Source organism: Anolis carolinensis, chromosome 1 (assembly GCF_035594765.1).
Source record: "Anolis carolinensis isolate JA03-04 chromosome 1, rAnoCar3.1.pri, whole genome shotgun sequence".
Classification (NCBI taxonomy): Eukaryota; Metazoa; Chordata; class Lepidosauria; order Squamata; family Dactyloidae; genus Anolis; species Anolis carolinensis.
The window spans coordinates 138,842,699-138,861,714 of NC_085841.1; the positions used below are offsets into that span (position 1 = coordinate 138,842,699).

A 19,016-nucleotide genomic window follows, 5' to 3' on the forward strand; every position below is an offset into this window, starting at 1 on the left:
TTCACAAACTCAAAAGAGGACTGGATAAGATCTGTCTTGCCAGTGGAGAGTGACATTCTTAAAACAGTTATTTTCACCTACACTCAGTTGTGTTTTTTGGACTATGGTTTCTTTTCCTTGGCCCTCCTGGGGGAAACTCACAGGGACTGTGGGCCAAAACACTTGAAGGGCCAAAGTTTACTCTTCCTTGCATAAATGTGCATGGAATCCTTGTTTGTGAGGCTATGTATGACATAACTACCAATGGCCTAACAGCCCATCCTAGGTTCACATGTGAGCTTGGGTGTCAACTTCATTGATGCAATAGAGTTTGAATACACATACGTTTTAGCCATTTTTGTAAAAAATGTGACTGGGGAATACATCTCAGTGAATCCACTTGTATTTTGGTCTTAGGTCCAATTTTAAAGGGCTTTGGGGAACATTTTTGAAATCCCAATCATGCAGCCCCCAAGTATATTTGAATATACAGTACAGTTTGATATCACTAAAAGACTTGGGTCTTTTAATTTTGGTGTGTAGTGATTTCTGACTTTTATTTTGAAAGATATAGAATAGAAGGCCCACCCCCACGCTCTAGTTTTCTTGTCAACTTAAGCATATTTTCAGAATAATAAGAAAAGACGCTGTAAAAATGAAACGACTCTTTTATTACAACCACAGCAAATAAAGACTTTCAGAAACAAGGTTGAACAAGCAGGAATTCCACAGATCTTTTAAAACATTTCTTCCAAAATGTGTAAAACAGCAGGATCACAATCAAGTTAAACTGTATGTATGTTCCTTGTGGCAATGTAAGGCTCTTGCTGGGTTTTGAACATAAACAGAGTTTGTCAGTTCTAATCAGCTTCAGATTGGGACTTTTAGAGCTTCAGGCTAGCAAAAGCGACAGGACAATTTTAGCACAACATCTCTTGAAATCTAATTTGATTATTAATTTTAGATAAAGTTATGCTAGATTAAAGTCTCCTGCAGATTGTTTTTTCTTCTTTTGGTTTTCCATGATTAGCCTAAACAGGAGATTACTTGCTGTCTAATAAGAGGGAAATATTTTTTTAGTACTTAAAAAGTTTGAATTATATAGTGAAGTGGTTCTAGCATTTTAAAAATCATATATAATACCAATGTTTATGTGAACATTTAACTGTTGAGCTGAAACACTTTATCTTTTCCTGATAAATATGTTGCAGTTTATTAAAGTCAGTATACTGTATAGAAAATACATACTATTGCTTAACTATGACTGAAAAATCGAGCTTACATGCTTTCTCTGTCATCATCTCTTAGGTATAATTCCTATTTTGTTCCTAGCATTAACTATCCTTGAGTCTTACTTTTTACTCTGACAATAGCACAATTAATATAGATTTCTATTAATATTACAGTAATGTTATTAATTTTCTCCGGGTCAATGTATATGTAGAGTATCTCCCTTTCTTTATCCTTATAACCTCTCACTGTTACTAAGAGTGACAAGCCTATGCTCAGCCAGGAAACTTCATGAATGTGGAGGGACTTAAACCAAGACTAACATTAAATGCAGTACTGTATTAAATCCTCATCAATACCACAGTATTGTCCATACTCTTCTGCTTGTTTTCTGTCTCTTTAAAGATCAAACATACGTAGCAGATTTTTAAATTTCTCCCCACTAACCTGATATTAATTTGAATATCTCAAGTATTTAGCTACAGTTTTAATAAAATCCAAGAAATACCTGTTTAATGTGCCCTAATAACTGATGCCTCTGTAACTCCATGAAGAGGGAGAAAAAGGTTCATTCCATTCTGAAAATCTAGTACATATGTTCAGCACATTATATTATGTCAGCATAGTCTTATGGAATTATAGGATGAATCTAAAAGGATCCCTAAATCACTGGATGATACAGATTTTCCTGTATTAGATATATCATAAGCTATTTAGATCCTATTACGAGGGTTATCCAGAAAGTAGATTACGTTTTGGAATTAAAAATGAACAAAGTATAGGAGAAAACATTTACCATATGCAGTTGAAAGCCACACCCAAATACAACTTCTCAACATAGTCACCATTCAAATCTAGGCATTTATCATACCCTGTTTCCCCTAAAATAAGACATCCCCAGAAAATAAGACCTAGTAGAGGTTTTGCTGAATTGCTAAATATAAGGCCTCCCCCGAAAGTAAGACCTAGCAAAGTTTTTGTTTGGAAGCATGCCCGCCTAACAGAACACCAGAGCATTCAGGATCAGTAAATGTACGTACCATAAAGTGTTGTACATGGAAATATTGGTAGTAACAAGAAATTATTTATAGGATTCACAGTTTGTCTGGTTATGCTGGTTTATGATGACAACTACTGTACAGTATATAATAAATGTTCATTTTTTTGTTCAACAATAAATGTGAATTCTTCTTCATGGAAGAATAAGACATCCCCTGAAAATAAGACCTAGAGTGTCAGGACCCAGGCTGCAGAACACCAATAACCATGCGCAGAGGCCAGACTCTATCTAATATCTTTATTAAAGAAATATATAAAAACAATAAAAACAAGTGAAGAATATAGTTCAGAAGCAGACCTTTCAGATGAGGTCAAATATAGTCCAGAAATGTATTGTCCAATATAAGATATTAGAGTTCAAAGTTTTAATCCACTTGACCGAAACACACACTTTGCCAAGCAATCATGTGGGGAAATGACAGAGTCTTTAAAGTCCAATGTAGCTTGACAACAAGGCTGGAAAATAAACTTGATTCTAGGCTAGATCAAAGACTTGAAACGAGGCAAACATGAAGCATGAAACAAAGTCCGTGGCAAAACGTGAAACAAGGCAGGCTTGAAACTTGATCCGGGAAGCAAGGAACTGGGGTTACGAAGTCCACACACGATCTCTCTCCTCAAGCTGATCAATTGACTCCGCAAAGTTCCTCTTGCGACAAACACCTTTATTGGGTCTCGTTTTCCCGCCAACAGAACACTTTCCCTAGAGAACGAGAAGCGAAACCCAACTCTGTCCAGATGCATGACTCCTTAGAATTTCCCAAGGGAAGCAGACCTAATCAGCTAGTTGTTTGGCAGCAATTCTCAGGCTCCGGCGATTAGCCTCTCTGACTCCTCTATCTCTAGTATAATTGTCCCTCCGGGAAAACGGGGGGGAGTTCTGCCCAAGGCCTGTTTGGCTGAATTCTTGAGGGCAAACATCCTCCAGGTGGAGAGGCTCCGGCTCTGGCTGAACCGGCGAAAATCCCATGTTTTCCTCTTCGTCTGCCACAATAGTACTAGGAACAGGACTACAAGGCCCATGAGTCATCACATAGAGCATCTTTGGGAGCAAAAATTAATATAAGACACTGTCTTATTTTCGGGGAAACACGGTAGCAATGAATGAACTTGACAAATCCTTCCCCACAAAATTCTGCTGCTTGCATCCTCAACCAACCGGTCACCCCTTCCTGCAGCTGCGATCCAGGACGAGTGTGGGGGAAAGTTGAGCACGGGGATTTTGCTTTTTCATGGGGACGTCTGGCCCCACACGGCGGGTCGCACATGTGAAGTTCTGGAGTCTTCTGGGTGGGAGTTGTTTCCTCATCCGCCATGCAAAATCCCCGCGCTCAACTTTCCCCCACGCTCGTCCTGGATCGCAGCTGTGGGAAGGGGTGACCGGCTGGTTGAGGACGCAAGTGGCAGAGTTTTGTCGGGAAGGAGTTGCCAAACTCATTCATCACTATGATAAGTGCCTAGATTTGAATAGTGACTATGTTGAGAAGTGGTATTTGGGTGTGGCTTTCAACTGCATATGGTAAATGTTTTCTCCTATACTTTGTTCATTTTTAATTCCAAAATGTAATCAACTTTCTGGATAACCCTCATATCTTTGTAGTTGTTACACTGGTTTAGCAGAATCTTAATGTCAATATGCCCTTGATTCATTGCACTTGATTCAGTTTTTACTGTTTCAAGATTGAAGTAGCAGTGATGAAATTTTATTCAATGGAATTTATATTCTGGTTGTCTATTCCTAGAATAATAGAGGTGGAGTAGCAGACCCAAATCAAGATACATAAAGCCAGCCAAATTATTCCAGCACAAAATTTCTCAAAATAGCAATTATCAAGCAACCAACAATTTGCTTGTGGAGGACAACCCAAATCTGGTGCTTCTACCAGGCACATTGATTTCACTAACACTTGATGACGCTCTGGTGCAAACATCAAAACATAATAATGTGACGTTCCCCCTCCCCTTCTTTAATACAGATCTGCCGATTTCAGCGCTATCTACCAAACAGGAAAGATCACCAGAAACTTTTTTCAGATCAGCCCATAATGTTCATCTCAAGTACAAGTCAACCTCCCTGCAAGAAACTCTGTAAGTTAGTCGAGCTTTGTGGAGGAAAAGTGTGTAAAACAATCCGTGATGCTAAAATCTGTATCGGCAAATGCAAGATAGGCCAGCACAATGACATACATTGTTTATCAGAAAAATGGATTCTAGGTAAGAAACCATATATTTACTTTCTAGCTTAAAACTATTGTACCCAATTCTTGAAATAAATATATTTGTCATGGCTTATAATTTTTCCTATTCCTAGGATTAGGAAAAAAAAATCCTGTTGTCATATCCATTTATCACCTGAATTCATTCAAAGATTTCACCATTTAATGCATGCATGATAAAGGGATGCTCATAGGGGCTTACTCAGAGAGATTGTTGTGTAATTTTGTTGTCTGAACAGTGACAGCTGTACCAAGTACATGTACATTACTTCCCTTCGACAAAACCCTTTGGTATAGAGAGAATTTATGAGTGAGGCTTGTACTTAGAAGTAGAGTCATCCTTAGGTAATTTTCATGAGTAGGCAATAAGAATTTTGCCCCCCCCCCCCGAATGTTGGCGCCCCCTCCCCCCCCCAAATTTTGGCGGGGCCGAGCAGCAGGGAGGGGAGGATCAGGGCCTTCCGGGGCTTCCGCTCCTGGGACCTGCGACCCCCGCAGACTTACAGCGAGGTGCAGCGCTTGGCGCTGGAGGAGCTGATCGCAGGCGGGCAGGCAGCTTTCCAAGCTTTCCTGTGGCAGGAAAAGCGGGCGCCGCTTCTCTTCTCTGCAAAGCGCCGAGGAATGCCTTCCTTCTTGCTGGGAAGGCATTCCTGGGCACTTTGCAGAGGAGAGAAGCCATGGGGCCAGTCCTCAATGGCACCCCCTACAAGATGGCACCACAGGCAAGTGCCTAGTTGGCCTGGTGGTTGAACCACCTCTGCTTAGAAGAGGTAAGGGAGCAGTTAGTATGCTCCCATCAACTTATATTAATTCAACACATTGTTAGAATTGGGGAATAAAGCTTCAGTGGTTTCATGATCCAGAGTAAAAGAAGATCCAGTTTTCTATTTGATTTTATGCAGAGACTGGGAAGAGATGCACACATCCAAAAGCTGCTCCTAATTTCACCATATATCAAAATATTGTCTGAGCTTTAGTGACATTCCTGTGATCAACAGGATAATTTTTTTCTAAACAGTCTGCTAAAAATCAATGTCTAGACTTTTCTTATTAAAAATCATAGTCTTAATGTTGTATATTTTCAGTTTTATACTAAACTACATCTCAGATGGATGAATTAAGTGAACTGAAACTTAGCACTGCTTGTCACTTTTTGGCACTTTAGGACACTTTTTCTTGTCTGAACAATGTAGGAATATGCTGTTTTTATACTATGATAGAATGTCACTTTTTTACATATTAGAGCAAATGATACATGCTCAGATGTAAAGATCTGTTGATTCTGTGTTCATTCTAAATAATATTTTTCATTTTCCATCCAGATTCAATAACCCAGCACAAGATCTGTCCCCTGGAAAACTACATATTTCACAATAAATTTTAGTAGCTATAGGATTATTAATTAATGTCACAATCTTTGAAATTCATCTAGCAAACTGAACATTGCAAGCTTCACTTCGTCAATGGAACATTATTTAAAAAGTTGAAAAATACAAGCTTTACAAATATGACTCCAGGAACTTCCAATATTGAGACGTAAGAGAACGAACATAAGTCACATGTTTAGTTTTGCATACTGTAGAGTCCAAGGCAGGGAAGAGTTAGTGAGCATTACATAGAGAATCCTATTGTGTTAAAACCAGCATTTTAATTCAGTGAATGTTACATAGGACTGCAAATAACCTTTATCTGGTTGCTCATGAAGTCAAGGCCTAGAAATTATGATGACAAATAAGATGAAAACTTTCAGCTTTAAAAATATTTGTGTTCTTTATAAAATCTCAGCCATTACCTTTGGACAAATGTTCAATAAAGATGTCAATAGAAGACTGTCTGCTACCTTTCATGGACAACCATATGAACCCTTGACTGGGGAACAACTTGTTGCTGAGACAACAATATATCATAGGCTAAAACAGAAATATTTTAATCAAAATTGACATGTGAACACATGGTTCCAAGTAAACAAAAGAATATGATGTTTAAAATGTTACCAAAGTCTTTTAGCCCTCATAAATGTTTTTACACACAAAAACCGCTGTCATCACTGATTTATGTAACCAAACAGTCTAAACTGGTTTTGTCATAAATTCTCTTGAAATGAATTTTAAGTTGTGAACAGGGCAACCTCTTGGGACAACTGTTCATTTTTATTAGGCACATGTGTAACAATTTTTATAGTGAGAGATTAATAAAGATATTTACATCAAATGTATTTATAGATGACAGCCTGGAAGCCATTGCTTTCGTAAAAATATGTCCCACTTGGCAAATACGGGGTTTTGTCAATACAGATTCATCATTAAACATACTTGATTTAGCTATTAGCATGAAAATTTGTCCTGGGGTATCAATACTTATTGGAGCATATGCACTATGGCATGTTTTGTTTTATACCACTTCATCACACTAGAGTTTGGATTCACTTTAAATCCACTTTAGGGAGGGGCCTTTAAACAGCTCAGCCAGACAAGTCCTGGGCCTCACCAAACTACAAACCCCAGAATTCTGCAGGAGGCAGAAACCGGATTTAAAGTGGATAAATGCTCAAGTGTGATTTACAAAAAGGCCTCTGAACAACCCACCACAGGCAGAAATATATCCTCTTCCTCTTGAGGCAGTTTCACTCACTGCATAGCTAAAGATCAGGTTTGCCACCAGTTCTACACTCAACCAGATGTTTTATCTTTATAATATACGAGTTTTCAGACCTGTTCTGTTTCATTAAGAGACATAAAAGTTACTTTCAGATCTAGATCATTGAAATATAAAGGCCAGTGAGGCAATTTCTGAACATTCTGTGAATGAGGTATTATGGAAAGTTAGCCTGTTGACAGGCATAATCCTCTCAAAGACTGGAGATGATTTAATGGTCTTTTCTGTAGAACAGTGATTCCCAACTCATGGGCCGTGGCCCAGCAGTGAGCCGCGAGAATGAAAATCCGGTCTGTGAACCTCCTTCCTCTTTATTTTATTTCCACTCCTTTCTGCAGAGCTGACCACTGCATTGGATAGACCACATCAGCTCTAGATTATTAAATATGGTTTTCTGTGGGCGAGCAGATGGTTACTACTAGATGACATATGTTCTGTATCAGAAACTACAGCTGATGTGATCTATCCAATACAATTTTCTGAATCAGCACCCCAAATAACCCAACTAAATCTAAAGTTGACCAAAAACTGATTCGTAATCCTTTTGGTACTAATGTTGGAGAGTGGGCCCTGGTCAAAGTGGGCCCTGGTCAAGGGAGCCTTGGTAAAAAAAAAAAGGTTGTGAACCACTGCTATAGAAGAAACAGCAAATCAAGAGAGATAATCATTCTTGCATGTTTTTCAAGCACATGTCAAATCTGATGGGGAAAATTATTAAGAGCCTAGCCTGTCCTTTAGATGACAAAAGATGTTCGCCTGCTCCCCAAAGCTATGACTCTTCATAAGGTAAGTATGGCTCTGGCAGAGTCAACAAAACCAAATGCATTAAGCAACACCATTTTTATCTTTTTCAAGTAGTTTGCCATAGGCCAGTTGACATGCAGAATTTCCTGTTTGCAGGCATAGATGGTGTAGGGCCTTGGCTTACTTATCGGAAATTATAACTATAGTCATATTCCAACATAGTTTGTACAACATGCTCTTTCTCCCTTAAAAGAGTAGAGTAGATCTGTTCCTCAGTAGAAGCCACTTACAGAAAGCAGGTCTTCTAGATAGTATTGTAATTATAAGATAGTCTCCCCAAAGGGAAGATTATCCACCCATGAATTCACTGGTTTTTGAAATTGAAACTGAATCCAGACAAGACAAAGGTCCTCCTGGTCAGTCGGAAGGCCAAACAGGGTATAGGGTTACAACCTGTGCTGGATGGGGTCACACTCCCCCTAAAGGCACAGGTTTGCAGTCTGGGGGTGATCATAGATTCATCATTGAGCCTGGAGCCTCAGGTCTCAGCGGTGGCTAGGGGAGCCTTTGCACAGTTAATACTCGTGCGCCAGCTGTGCCCATAGCTTGGGAAGCCGGACTTGGCCACGGTGGTCCACGATCTTGTTACATCCCATCTAGACTACTGCAACGCACTCTACGTGGGGCTGCCTTTGAAGACTGTTTGGAAGCTTCAATTAGTCCAACGGGAGGCAGCCCGGTTAATAACCAGAGCAGCGTACAGGGAGCGCACTATTCCTCTGTTACGCCAACTCCACTGGCTGCTGATCAGCTACCAAGCACAATTCAAAGTGCTGGCTTTAACCTATAAAGCTCTAAATGGTTCCAGCCCAGCTTATCTGTCCGAACGTGCTTCTCGCCACGACCCACCTCGAAGTTTAAGATCTTCAGGTGAGGCCCTGCTCTCGCTCCCGCCAGCCTCACAGGTGCTGCTGGCGGGGACGAGAGACAGGGCCTTTTCAGTGGTGGCTCCCCGCCTATGGAACGCCCTCCCCATTGAAGTCAGGGTGGCTCCCTCCCTCTTATCCTTTCGTAGGAAAGTTAAGACCTGGTTGTGGGACCAGGCCTTCAAACAACACTAGCAGCATTAAGTATTCTAATGTGTGCTGGAATTCAATTTGATAGACTCGTATTTTTAGATCTGATTGCGCCTATCTGCTATTTAGTATTGTATTTTATGAATGTTGCTGTAATTAATTAGTTAACTATTTTAATTGATTTGTATTGTATTTTATATTTTTATATACATGTGTTTTATTTGTAAGCTGCCCTGAGTCCCCTTTTGGGTGAGAAGGGCGGGATAAAAATGTTGTAATAAATAAATAAAATAAATAAACATTCCCAAATGTCAATATTTTCTTGCGTTTGGACAAGAAATGGACTGTGTCTCTTGGAAGATACAAGGGATTATCTCTCTCCTTTCTTTCCTGGCCTTTTCTGATACAGACCTTGGAACTAATCATTATTTGTATCAAATGATTAATTCCCTTTTCCATACCAATGACAGTATAATTATATTGCATTACCATTACAAATTGAGGGTTAGCTTTGTCCTTTTGTGATGTAATTGTACCTTTTTTATTGTTTTATGGACTATGGCATCATTACAATGAAGGAAAAATACCACATTATTTATTCAGAGGACAGCTTACTATGTGCCATATGCTGCTGAATAAAAAAAATTCCACTTTTAAAAAGAACAGCTAATTAGTTTTAATTAATTTTGAGAAAATATAATGAAAAGTAATTAATAAAGTGTTGAATTATAAAGGTATTGAATTTTAAAAGGTAATAATAATGTTGATTGAGCTTTGTTTGTTTTGTTGAAGAGGAACTTGCCTATCCTTTTCAACCATTCTTTATTACCAATCTGAGAAATCCTATTCTACAGTTACATTAATGGGTTATAGGCATTTTAGTCTGATCTTATTGTTATACTGAATTCCTTTTCAATCACTTAGCAGGTAGTAACATTAGTCATGAGATTGTCTGGAGGTGCTTGTTGGCAAAGATGAAAACTAGTGATAAGTGGGTGGAGCTGAGATCTTATTTATTGCATAGAGCCTTCCATTATATAGATCTCAAGGTAGCATATATTGTATAATCAACCCTTCATATCCACAGATTCAATTTATCCATGGCTAAAAAATATTGTTGAAAAATCTCAAAATGGAAAACTTGATCTTTGCCATTTTATATTTTATTATGTCATTGTATGTAAAGGGACTTGAGCATCCATGGATGTTGATAACCATGTGGGTCCTTGGACCAAATTGGTAAATACCAAAGGCCCACTGTATTGTAGATAACCAGTAAGTTAATGACTATACAGGTGTCAGAAAATCTGAATAGCTTTCCTAGGGCGTAAATTGATTTCATGGTGGATGCTTTCATGTCCTTCTCTTGTTTAGGAGCAAACACTTTGAAGGTCTTGTTTACAAGCAAATACTTGTCAAACCCTTAAGATGTTTGCATTGTGTAACAGCATTTTTTGGATTCCTGTATCCTGTGATCAGATGTTGTTATATTATTTGAAGTCAGGAAGCTGTTAAATCTCATTCCAGTTTCCCACTGAATGACTAAAACACAGACAGGGAATGAGTTATCCCCCTTCAGATGTGATTGGACTGCAACTTCTATTGTCTCATGCCGTTATTGGTGTGGACTAAGCTAATGGGAATTGCAATCCAACAACATCTGAAGTGTTGTTTTCCTATCCCTGGCCAAATCATTTTGACTGAACATAAGCTTTTCAAGCAAATTCTTTATGTAGCCTGGCACAAAATTGCCTTGTGGGATAGCATATTTTCAGCAACATCAATTTGTAGTGAATGGTATTTTGGAACATCTCCTTTTCTTTCCATTTCCCTGGACCTGCCCATAAGTGTTTTGGGGCAAGGTATAGGCTGAATGGGGGTGTTTTAAGTACCTTCCTATCTTTAGTATGAACAATCCCTAGAAAATGTAAACAAATGTGCCCACCTGATTTTTTTTATCTGTAGTCTTGCATTACAACTTTTAAACACTTAAAGCAGCATCTTATGTGACGCAAGAGCAGTGTCTGAGCTTCTAACATTGAGATATCCCTTAGGAGTGCTGAAATCATTATTATGGGGAGAGGGAAACTATCAATTCCCTCCTCTAGTTTTAAGAAGATAATCATGTCAATCAGGAAAAAAAGCAGTGGGCCACTCCATGTACTTTTTAACTACAGTCCTCATCAGCTTATATAGTCAGTGGTATAGAATTATTGGAATTGAGATTGCCCACCTTGACTATGGGACTAATTTTTTTAGCGCTGAAGAAAGCAAGTAACGTATCTATCACTTCCTGGAATGCAAACTACTCCTGCACTAGCAGAATCCTGGACATATTTATTGCAAGGAAATTCTCCCACCTTTGTCCAGGCTATTTCCTCCCAGTTTAAACCACTTTTAAGCTGGTGTTCATTTGATATTTAGATGTAAATATCCTGTGTCCTGTTCAGCACGGGAGACATGATATCATATTTTTAATCTGTAAACATCAGTATTTCCTCAGTTGTCTCAAAACAAAATGAGCTCTTTACTTTCTTTTTTCTGCATGATTTGTTCCAAAAGTATGATGATGATGTCCAGCTATATTTCTCTTTTCCACCTAATTCCAAGGAATTTGTTCCTATGCTAAAGCAGTTTCTGAAATCAGTAATGGACTTGGGTAAGGGGGAACAAACTGAAGTTTAATCCAAACCAGTTAGAAATGCTCCAGTTAGAAAGATCACAGACCTGAGATTCAGCTTGTGCTAGATGGGGTCACTCTCATCCCTGAAGACACATGTTTTCAATTTGGATGTACTCCTGGATTCAGGCCTGAACCAGAAACCAGCCAAAGTGCCTCCAAACAATTAAAGCTAGTGCACCAGCTGTGCCCAGTCCAGAGAGTGTCTGGTCTGGCCATGTCTGGTCTGTTTATGTGACATAAACAATGTACAGCAATATAGTCTGTGGGGGAGACACTTTTGAAAACTGCCAAGAAATTTTAGTTGGACCAAAGAGCCAAATTATCAACCAGGATTAGTAGGGAGCATACAACTCTCTTACTGCAATAGTTCCAGATGGCTGCTGGTCCATTTCCCAGGACAATCCAAAGTGCTGGTTATGACCTATGCAACCTACATGGCTAAGATCCAGCCTATGTGGAGAACCTACTTTGTCTCTATGATTTTCAAAGGTATGAACACATACTTACATTTCTTATGGAATTCTGCTAATTATCATTATCATCATACCTTTTTCATACAACATGCTTTGAACAGAACATTCTCCTAACAGTGGATTCAGCAGCTTTTTAGATTAGATCAGTATCCTAAGATTGCCAAGCAGAGTCTTTGTTGAGTTTTCCTTCCCTTATCCAGTCATACTGCCATCAAATTTGATAGCAGGACAGGGATCATCATTATCATCATTTAATTACTTATTAATCGCCCTCCATCCAAGATGCTCTAGGCGATTTACAAGCTAAATTATAAAGGATAAAAATACATACATACAAATATTGATAAAATTAACATAGATCAAAAGCTCTAGTAAAAAGCCAGGTCTTAAGTGCTAGGGTAAAAGGCCCTAACTCACACATGGCTAAGCTAAGATGGCGGCGTGGCAGCAACAGCCTTGACGGGCTCTGTGGCTAGAAGATCCAAATTGCCACAAAAAGGCTCGCCTATTTTGCTTCCTATCTCCCCAAACCCTGTTTAATACCTGAGGGTTGGGGTGCTGGCGTTGGCAAGAGCCTACGGTGTCGGGCTGAGCAGCGAGAGGCTGTGGGAAGAGAAGGAAGACCGGGAGGTAGTCGAGCGGTCGCCATTTCACCATTCCGCTGTTTCTCTCCCTCTCCGTGATTCTCCATGGCCTCTTGGTTGGAGCTGTTGCAGCCTCTCGGCCCCGCTGAATCGGCGGGGGGGGGGGAGGGGGACTATAAGATTGGGCGTTTGCCCTTTTGTTTTCGGCTTCTCCCATCCCTAGCGTTGGAGGAGATCCTCCGGAGGGCTTCTGGCGGGCCAAGGCGGCTCCGTTTGGCCCAAACGACCTCCAAGCGGCCCCTGAACTGGATGACCCCGGGCCGGGAGATCTTTTTTTCAGCGTTGTTATCTTGTCATATTGGGAGGTAGGCCATCCAGGGACCTATTCTTATTCTTAGGGTAAGGTCCTTTGATGTCTGTCCCCTCTCCGCCTGTGACCTCCGTGTGGCTCCTTCCCCCCCCCCCCCCCCGCTGCTGCTGCTGTATTAAGGGGCTGCAAGTGTGTCTCCGAGAGGAGGAGGAGAGGAAGAAGAAGGAGATCAGGAACGACTCTTGTAGCCACCATTGTTCAGCTTGTGGCGCTTTCTCTCCCCTCCCTGGCCCTTTTTGGACTGAGGCCCTGGGTTAATCACCCTCAACAACTTGTGGAGACTTGGTCTAAACATCATCGGGAGGGACCTCTGGAGGAAGCAGGAGGTATTGACTTATGGAGCCCTCTTATTAGGAAAGAAGCTTCTGTGCTGCTTGCTGCATTACATCCAGCCGCCAGACTGCTTATAAGGACTATACCATCGTTCCCATATTGTCCCATACTTTGCTAGTAGTTCCTGCGGCAGCCAAGTGTACAATTACGGCCTGGAGCCTCCTCCTCAACCGGGCGGAGTTTCCACACAAGACTAAAGGCACATTCCATCTTCTGGTCCCTGCTATTCAGTGAGTCAGCTTGCCAATCCACTCAGTCTGCTGACCCACTTAGGCCAGCAGGGCCTGTGCATTGTTTTCCCACCCAACCATCACTGAACTGCTCCAGCACCGCATTCCATCTAGAAATGCACTGTTAGCACTTTATTGATGATCATCTGGACTGAGCACTTTATCTAGCCATCATAATTGATTGTTATGAATTTTCCATGCTGCTATGAATTGTGTTCAGCCGTGTTAACTCAGAGCTACAAGTTGAGGGTTGGGGTGGGTTGCCTAAGAAGCTAGGGGAGGGTGTGCCTTATTCACCTTCAGAACAGCTGTAGTCTTACCGGGGATGTTGAAGCACAAAGTCACCTTATTATTGGAAGAACTGTATAACGCTGTAGTAAGAGCTAAAGCTTCTGGCACTTTAATGGTGATTTTATTGTTATCCCTTAGCTTGTTGATCTACCTCCCTCACCCTATTGATTCTATTAGAACAATCTATGAACTAGATTCCCCTCCACCTTTAGCACTTTGCACTTTTGGGAAATTAAAGAACTTTATATTACACTTTACGCTAGTAACTCCCAAGTGGGGGGAATGGGGAGATGAAAGAGCTACATCCAAAGGAGAGTGGAGTGAGATACAATTTAAGCAGGGATCTGGCTTATATTTGAAAGCTAGTGCCAGCCCAATGACGGAAGAAGGGGAGAGGGGCCATGGAGGGGGGGAGGATGTCCACTAGCCGAGGGGCCCCCATAGAGGTAATCCAGGGGAGGGGGAGATACGGGAAAGGGAGGCCAAAACTGATTCGGCCTAGGGAGAGGAAGAGATTTCTTGTAGATTTAAAACGGCCTCCTGATATGGTAAACTTGGATACCCAGGTTGGTGGTTCATCCGGATTAAAGGTGGTGCTGTTGAACGCCAGGTCTGTAAATGGAAAAACAGCAATCATCCAAGACCTCATCTTGGATGAACGGGCAGACCTGGCGTGCATAACGGAGACCTGGTTGGATGACCGGGTGGGGTCAATCTCACCCAGCTTTGTCCTCCCGGGTATGCCGTGCAGCACCAACCAAGATCCGGAGGACAGGGAGGCGGTGTTGCACTGGTCTATAAGGAGTCTATCCCCCTGATCAGGTGCCCCATCCCGCAGTCAACCTTGTTTGAATGTGTCCACCTGAGGGTGAGTGACCGGGACAGATTGGGGATTCTGTTAGTGTACCGCCCACCCCGCTGCACTACAGTCTCCCTACCTGAGCTAGCGGGGGTGGACTCGGGCCTGGCATTGGAGTCCCAGCGGCTTTTAGTGCTGGGGGACTTCAATGTCCATGCTGAGACCATCCTGACTGGTGCGGCTCAGGACTTCATGGCCTCCATGGCAACAATGGGGCTGTCCCAATTGGTATCTGGTCCCATCCACAGAGCGGGGCACACACTTGACTTGGTTTTCTGCCAGGGATGGGAGGAAGGTGGCGGTGTGGAGGAGCTTACCATCGCTCCTTTGCCATGGACCGACCATCACCTGATCAGGTTTAGGCTGAATGCACCACCTAACCTCCGCAGGGGTGGGGGACCTATAAAAATGGTCCGCCCCCGGAGGCTTATGGATCCAGATGGATTCCTGACGGCTCTTGGGGAGGTTCCCGCCACCTCGGTTGGTGATCCTGTTGATGCCCTGGTCTCTCTCTGGAATAGGGAAATGACTAGGGCAGTAGACACTATTGCTCCGGAACGTCCCCTCTCGAGTAACCGAGCTAAACCAGCTCCTTGGTTTACTGAGGAGTTGGCAGCGATGAAGCGAAAAAAGAGGGAATTAGAGCGCGTGTGGCGTTCAGAGTGGAACGAATCAGACCGAACACGGCTGTGTCTCTACCTCAGGGCATATGCCGCGGCAATAGATGCTGCAAAGAATGCTTTCTTGGCAGCTAATATTGCATCTGCAAAGAACCGTCTGGCGGAGCTGTTCCGGGTTGTCAGAGGCTTGTTAAATCCCGTCACTCAAGACGGGATTCCTGACAACTCGGCAGCCCGCTGCGAAGCATTTGCTCGGTTCTTTGCGGACAAAGTCGCTCTGATCCGCTCTGGCTTTGACACCATATTAATGGCAGTCTCCGAGGATGTAACACGAGCACCTGCTTGTCCTATTTTGTTGGATTCTTTTCAATTGGTTCAGCCTGAGGATGTGGACAAGGTGCTTGGAGAGGTGAGGGCTACCACATGCATCCTAGACCCCTGCCCATCCTGGCTGATAAAGGAAGCCAGAGGGGGGTTGGCCGAGTGGGTGAAGGTGGTGGTGAATGCCTCCCTTCAGGAAGGCATTTTTCCAGCAAGCCTCAAATTGACTGTGATCAAACCGCTGTTGAAGAAGCCATCACTGGACCCCACTCAATTGGAGAACTTTCGGCCTATTTTCAATCTCCCCTTTTTGGGCAAGGTCATGGAACGTGTGGTGGCCGCACAACTCCAGGCATTCTTGGTTGACACTGATTTTCTGGATCCGGCGCAGTCTGGCTTCAGGCCGGGGCATGGTACCGAGACAGCCTTGGTCGCCTTAGTCGATGATCTACGCCGGGAACTGGACAGGGGGAGTGTGTCCCTGCTGGTTCTGCTGGACCTCTCAGTGGCCTTCGATACCGTCAATCACGGTATCCTTCTGGGGCGCCTTGCCGGGATGGGGCTTGGAGGTACTGTTCTGCAGTGGCTCCGGTCCTTCCTGGAGGGTCGGTCCCAGATGGTGTCCTTGGGGGACACCTGCTCGGCCCCACAACCATTGACTTGTGGAGTCCCGCAGGGGTCAGTACTGTCCCCCATGTTGTTCAACATATACATGAAGCCGCTGGGAGAGATCATCCGGGGTTTCGGCATGCGGTGTCATCTGTACGCAGATGATGTCCAGCTCTGTCACTCCTTCCCACCTGTCACTAAGGAGGCTGTCCAGGTCCTGAACCGGTGTCTGGCCGCTGTGTCGGACTGGATGAGGGCTAACAAATTGAAATTGAATCCAGACAAGACAGAGGTCCTCCTGGTCAGTCGTAAGGCTGAACAGGGAATAGGGTTACAGCCTGTGTTGAACGGGGTCGCACTCCCCCTGAAGACACAGGTTCGCAGTCTGGGGGTTCTCCTGGACTCGTCTCTGAGCCTGGAACCCCAGGTCTCGGCGGTGGCCAGGGGAGCCTTTGCACAACTCAGACTTGTGCGCCAGCTGCGCCCGTTCCTTGGGAGGTCTGACTTGGCCACGGTGGTCCACGCTCTGGTTACAGCTCGTTTGGACTACTGCAACGCTCTCTACGTGGGGCTGCCTTTGAAGACGGCCCGGAAGCTTCAATTAGTACAACGAGTGGCAGCCAGGCTTATAACTGGAGCGGCGTACAGGGAGCACACCACTCCTCTGTTGCGTCAGCTCCACTGGCTGCCAATATGCTACCGAGTCCAATTCAAAGTGCTGGTTTTGGCCTACAAAGCCCTAAACGGTTCCGGTCCAACTTTCCTATCCGAACGTATCTCCTCCTATGAGCCCATGAGAACTTTAAGATAGTCTGGGGAGGCCCTGCTCTCGGTCCCACCTGCCTCACAAGTGCGGCTAGTGGGAACGAGGGACAGGGCCTTCTCGGTGGTGGCTCCTCGGCTGTGGAACTCCCTCCCCAGTGACATCCGGCAGGCTCCATCCCTTCTGAGTTTTAGAAAAAAGGTAAAGACCTGGCTTTGCGAACAAGCGTTTAATGAATGAATTATGATGGCTTTAACTCGGTCCGGACTAAGGTTTACGTGCAAGGTTTATGTGGACGAATGGATTAAGTATTTTATTATCCTGTTTTAAATGTATTTATTGGATTGTTTTAAATTGATTGTTTTAATTGCTATGTTTTATTTTTCTACTGTATTGTGAGCCGCCCTGAGTCCCTTCGGGTGAGAAGGGCGGCATATAAATGATGGAAATAAATAAATAAATAAATAAATATAGGGCGGCAAGGCATTCCATAAGGCAGGGGCAGAAATAGAAAAAGCTCTGCGTCTGCTCCTTTCCAAGTGCACTTCTCTAGGACCCAGTATATAAAGTAAGTCGCGTTGGGATGGTCGTTGCGACCTCCAATGATGGGAGAAGGAGAGACGGTCCCTAAGGTACGATGGGCCCTGGCCATAAAGAATTTTAAAGGTCAGAACTAGCATCTTATATAGACCACGGTAATCAGTTGGAAGCCAATGCAAATGCTGCAGCACTGGTGTTATATGGCATTTCATGGGTGTTCTTGTGAGTAGCCTGGCTGCCGCATTCTGAATAATACGGAGCTTTCGGGTCATAGACATCGGAAGGCCAACATACAGGGCGTCCAGTCTAGACGTGACCGTGGCATGGATGACTGTTGCCAGAGCCTCATCAGATAGATAGGGTGCCAATTGCCTCACTTGTCGTAGGTGGAAAAAGACCTGTTTGCTGGCAGCAGCGACCTGAGCTTCCATTGTCAGCTGCAAATCCAAAATGACACCCAAGCTCTTAACGGTAGGCGAAGGAGATAGGGCAGCACCATCGAAGGTGGGTAGTAAATGGGTCAGACCAAACGAGCAGCCATGCCAGAGAATCTCAGTCTTTGCCGGGTTCACCTTCAGTCTACTAGCACGTAGCCAGTTCGACAGAGCCTCCAGACATAAGGTGAAATTGTCTGGTATTGACGTTGCTCCAGGCTCCAAGCTCAGAAGGAGTTGAGTGTCGTCCGCATATTGATAGCAGTCTAGGCTGAAACTCCGAGCCAAACTAGCAAGGGGTCTAACGTAGATGTTGAAGAGAAGAGGGGAGAGAATTGCACCTTGGGGTACCCCACATAGAAGGGGAGATCTGTCAGAGACTTGATCCATATACTCCACACATTGGCTCCGGTTTCGGAGAAATGAGTTGAACCAATTGAGGGCCTGACTGCGAACTCCGGACATGGCAAGACAGTGAATAATTAGATCGTAGTCAACGGTGTCAAACGCTGCAGTAAGGTTGAGAAGTACCAGTAGTGCTGATCCGCCGCTATCAGACTGGCAACGAAGTTCATCTGTAATGGCAACCAGGAGTGCCTCTGTCCCATGGCCAGGGCGGAAACCTGACTGGAAAGGGTCCAGGCGGGCTGTATCATCCAAAAATTGTTGCAGTTGTCCCAGTACAGCCCACTCTATCATCTTACCTAAGAATGGAAGGTTAGAGACAGGACGATAATTGGCAAGGGTCATGGGATCCAAGCTAGGCTTCTTTAGCAAGGGACGAACCCTTGCCTCCTTTAGGTTGTCCAGGAAGACCCCCTGTTCAAGAGAGCCATTGATTATATTACTCAACAGATCGAGTAGACCTTCCAGGCAGCTCTTCACCAGCCAAGAGGGGCACGGATCAAGGGAACAGGTGGTTGGTTTTGCAACAGCCAGGATTCTAG

At 43.5% G+C, this 19,016-nt stretch overlaps 1 protein-coding gene across 3 annotated transcripts in view; it reads left to right on the forward strand.

Annotated features, from left to right (window-relative positions):
- The window catches only part of mcph1 (microcephalin 1), a 137,650-nt gene extending 131,339 nt beyond the window's left edge, over nucleotides 1-6,311 (forward strand). For 2 of the 3 annotated variants that reach the window (XM_008118033.3, XM_062982913.1), the window contains 2 exons: nucleotides 4,245-4,482; nucleotides 5,807-6,311. In XM_008118033.3, the coding sequence (XP_008116240.1) occupies nucleotides 4,245-4,482; nucleotides 5,807-5,868 (300 nt within the window). In that variant the 3' untranslated portion in view covers nucleotides 5,869-6,311. The remainder of the gene's footprint in view (nucleotides 1-4,244; nucleotides 4,483-5,806) is intronic. The other variant, XM_062982906.1, reaches the window with a different exon arrangement.
- The last annotated feature ends 12,705 nt before the right edge of the window (nucleotides 6,312-19,016 follow it).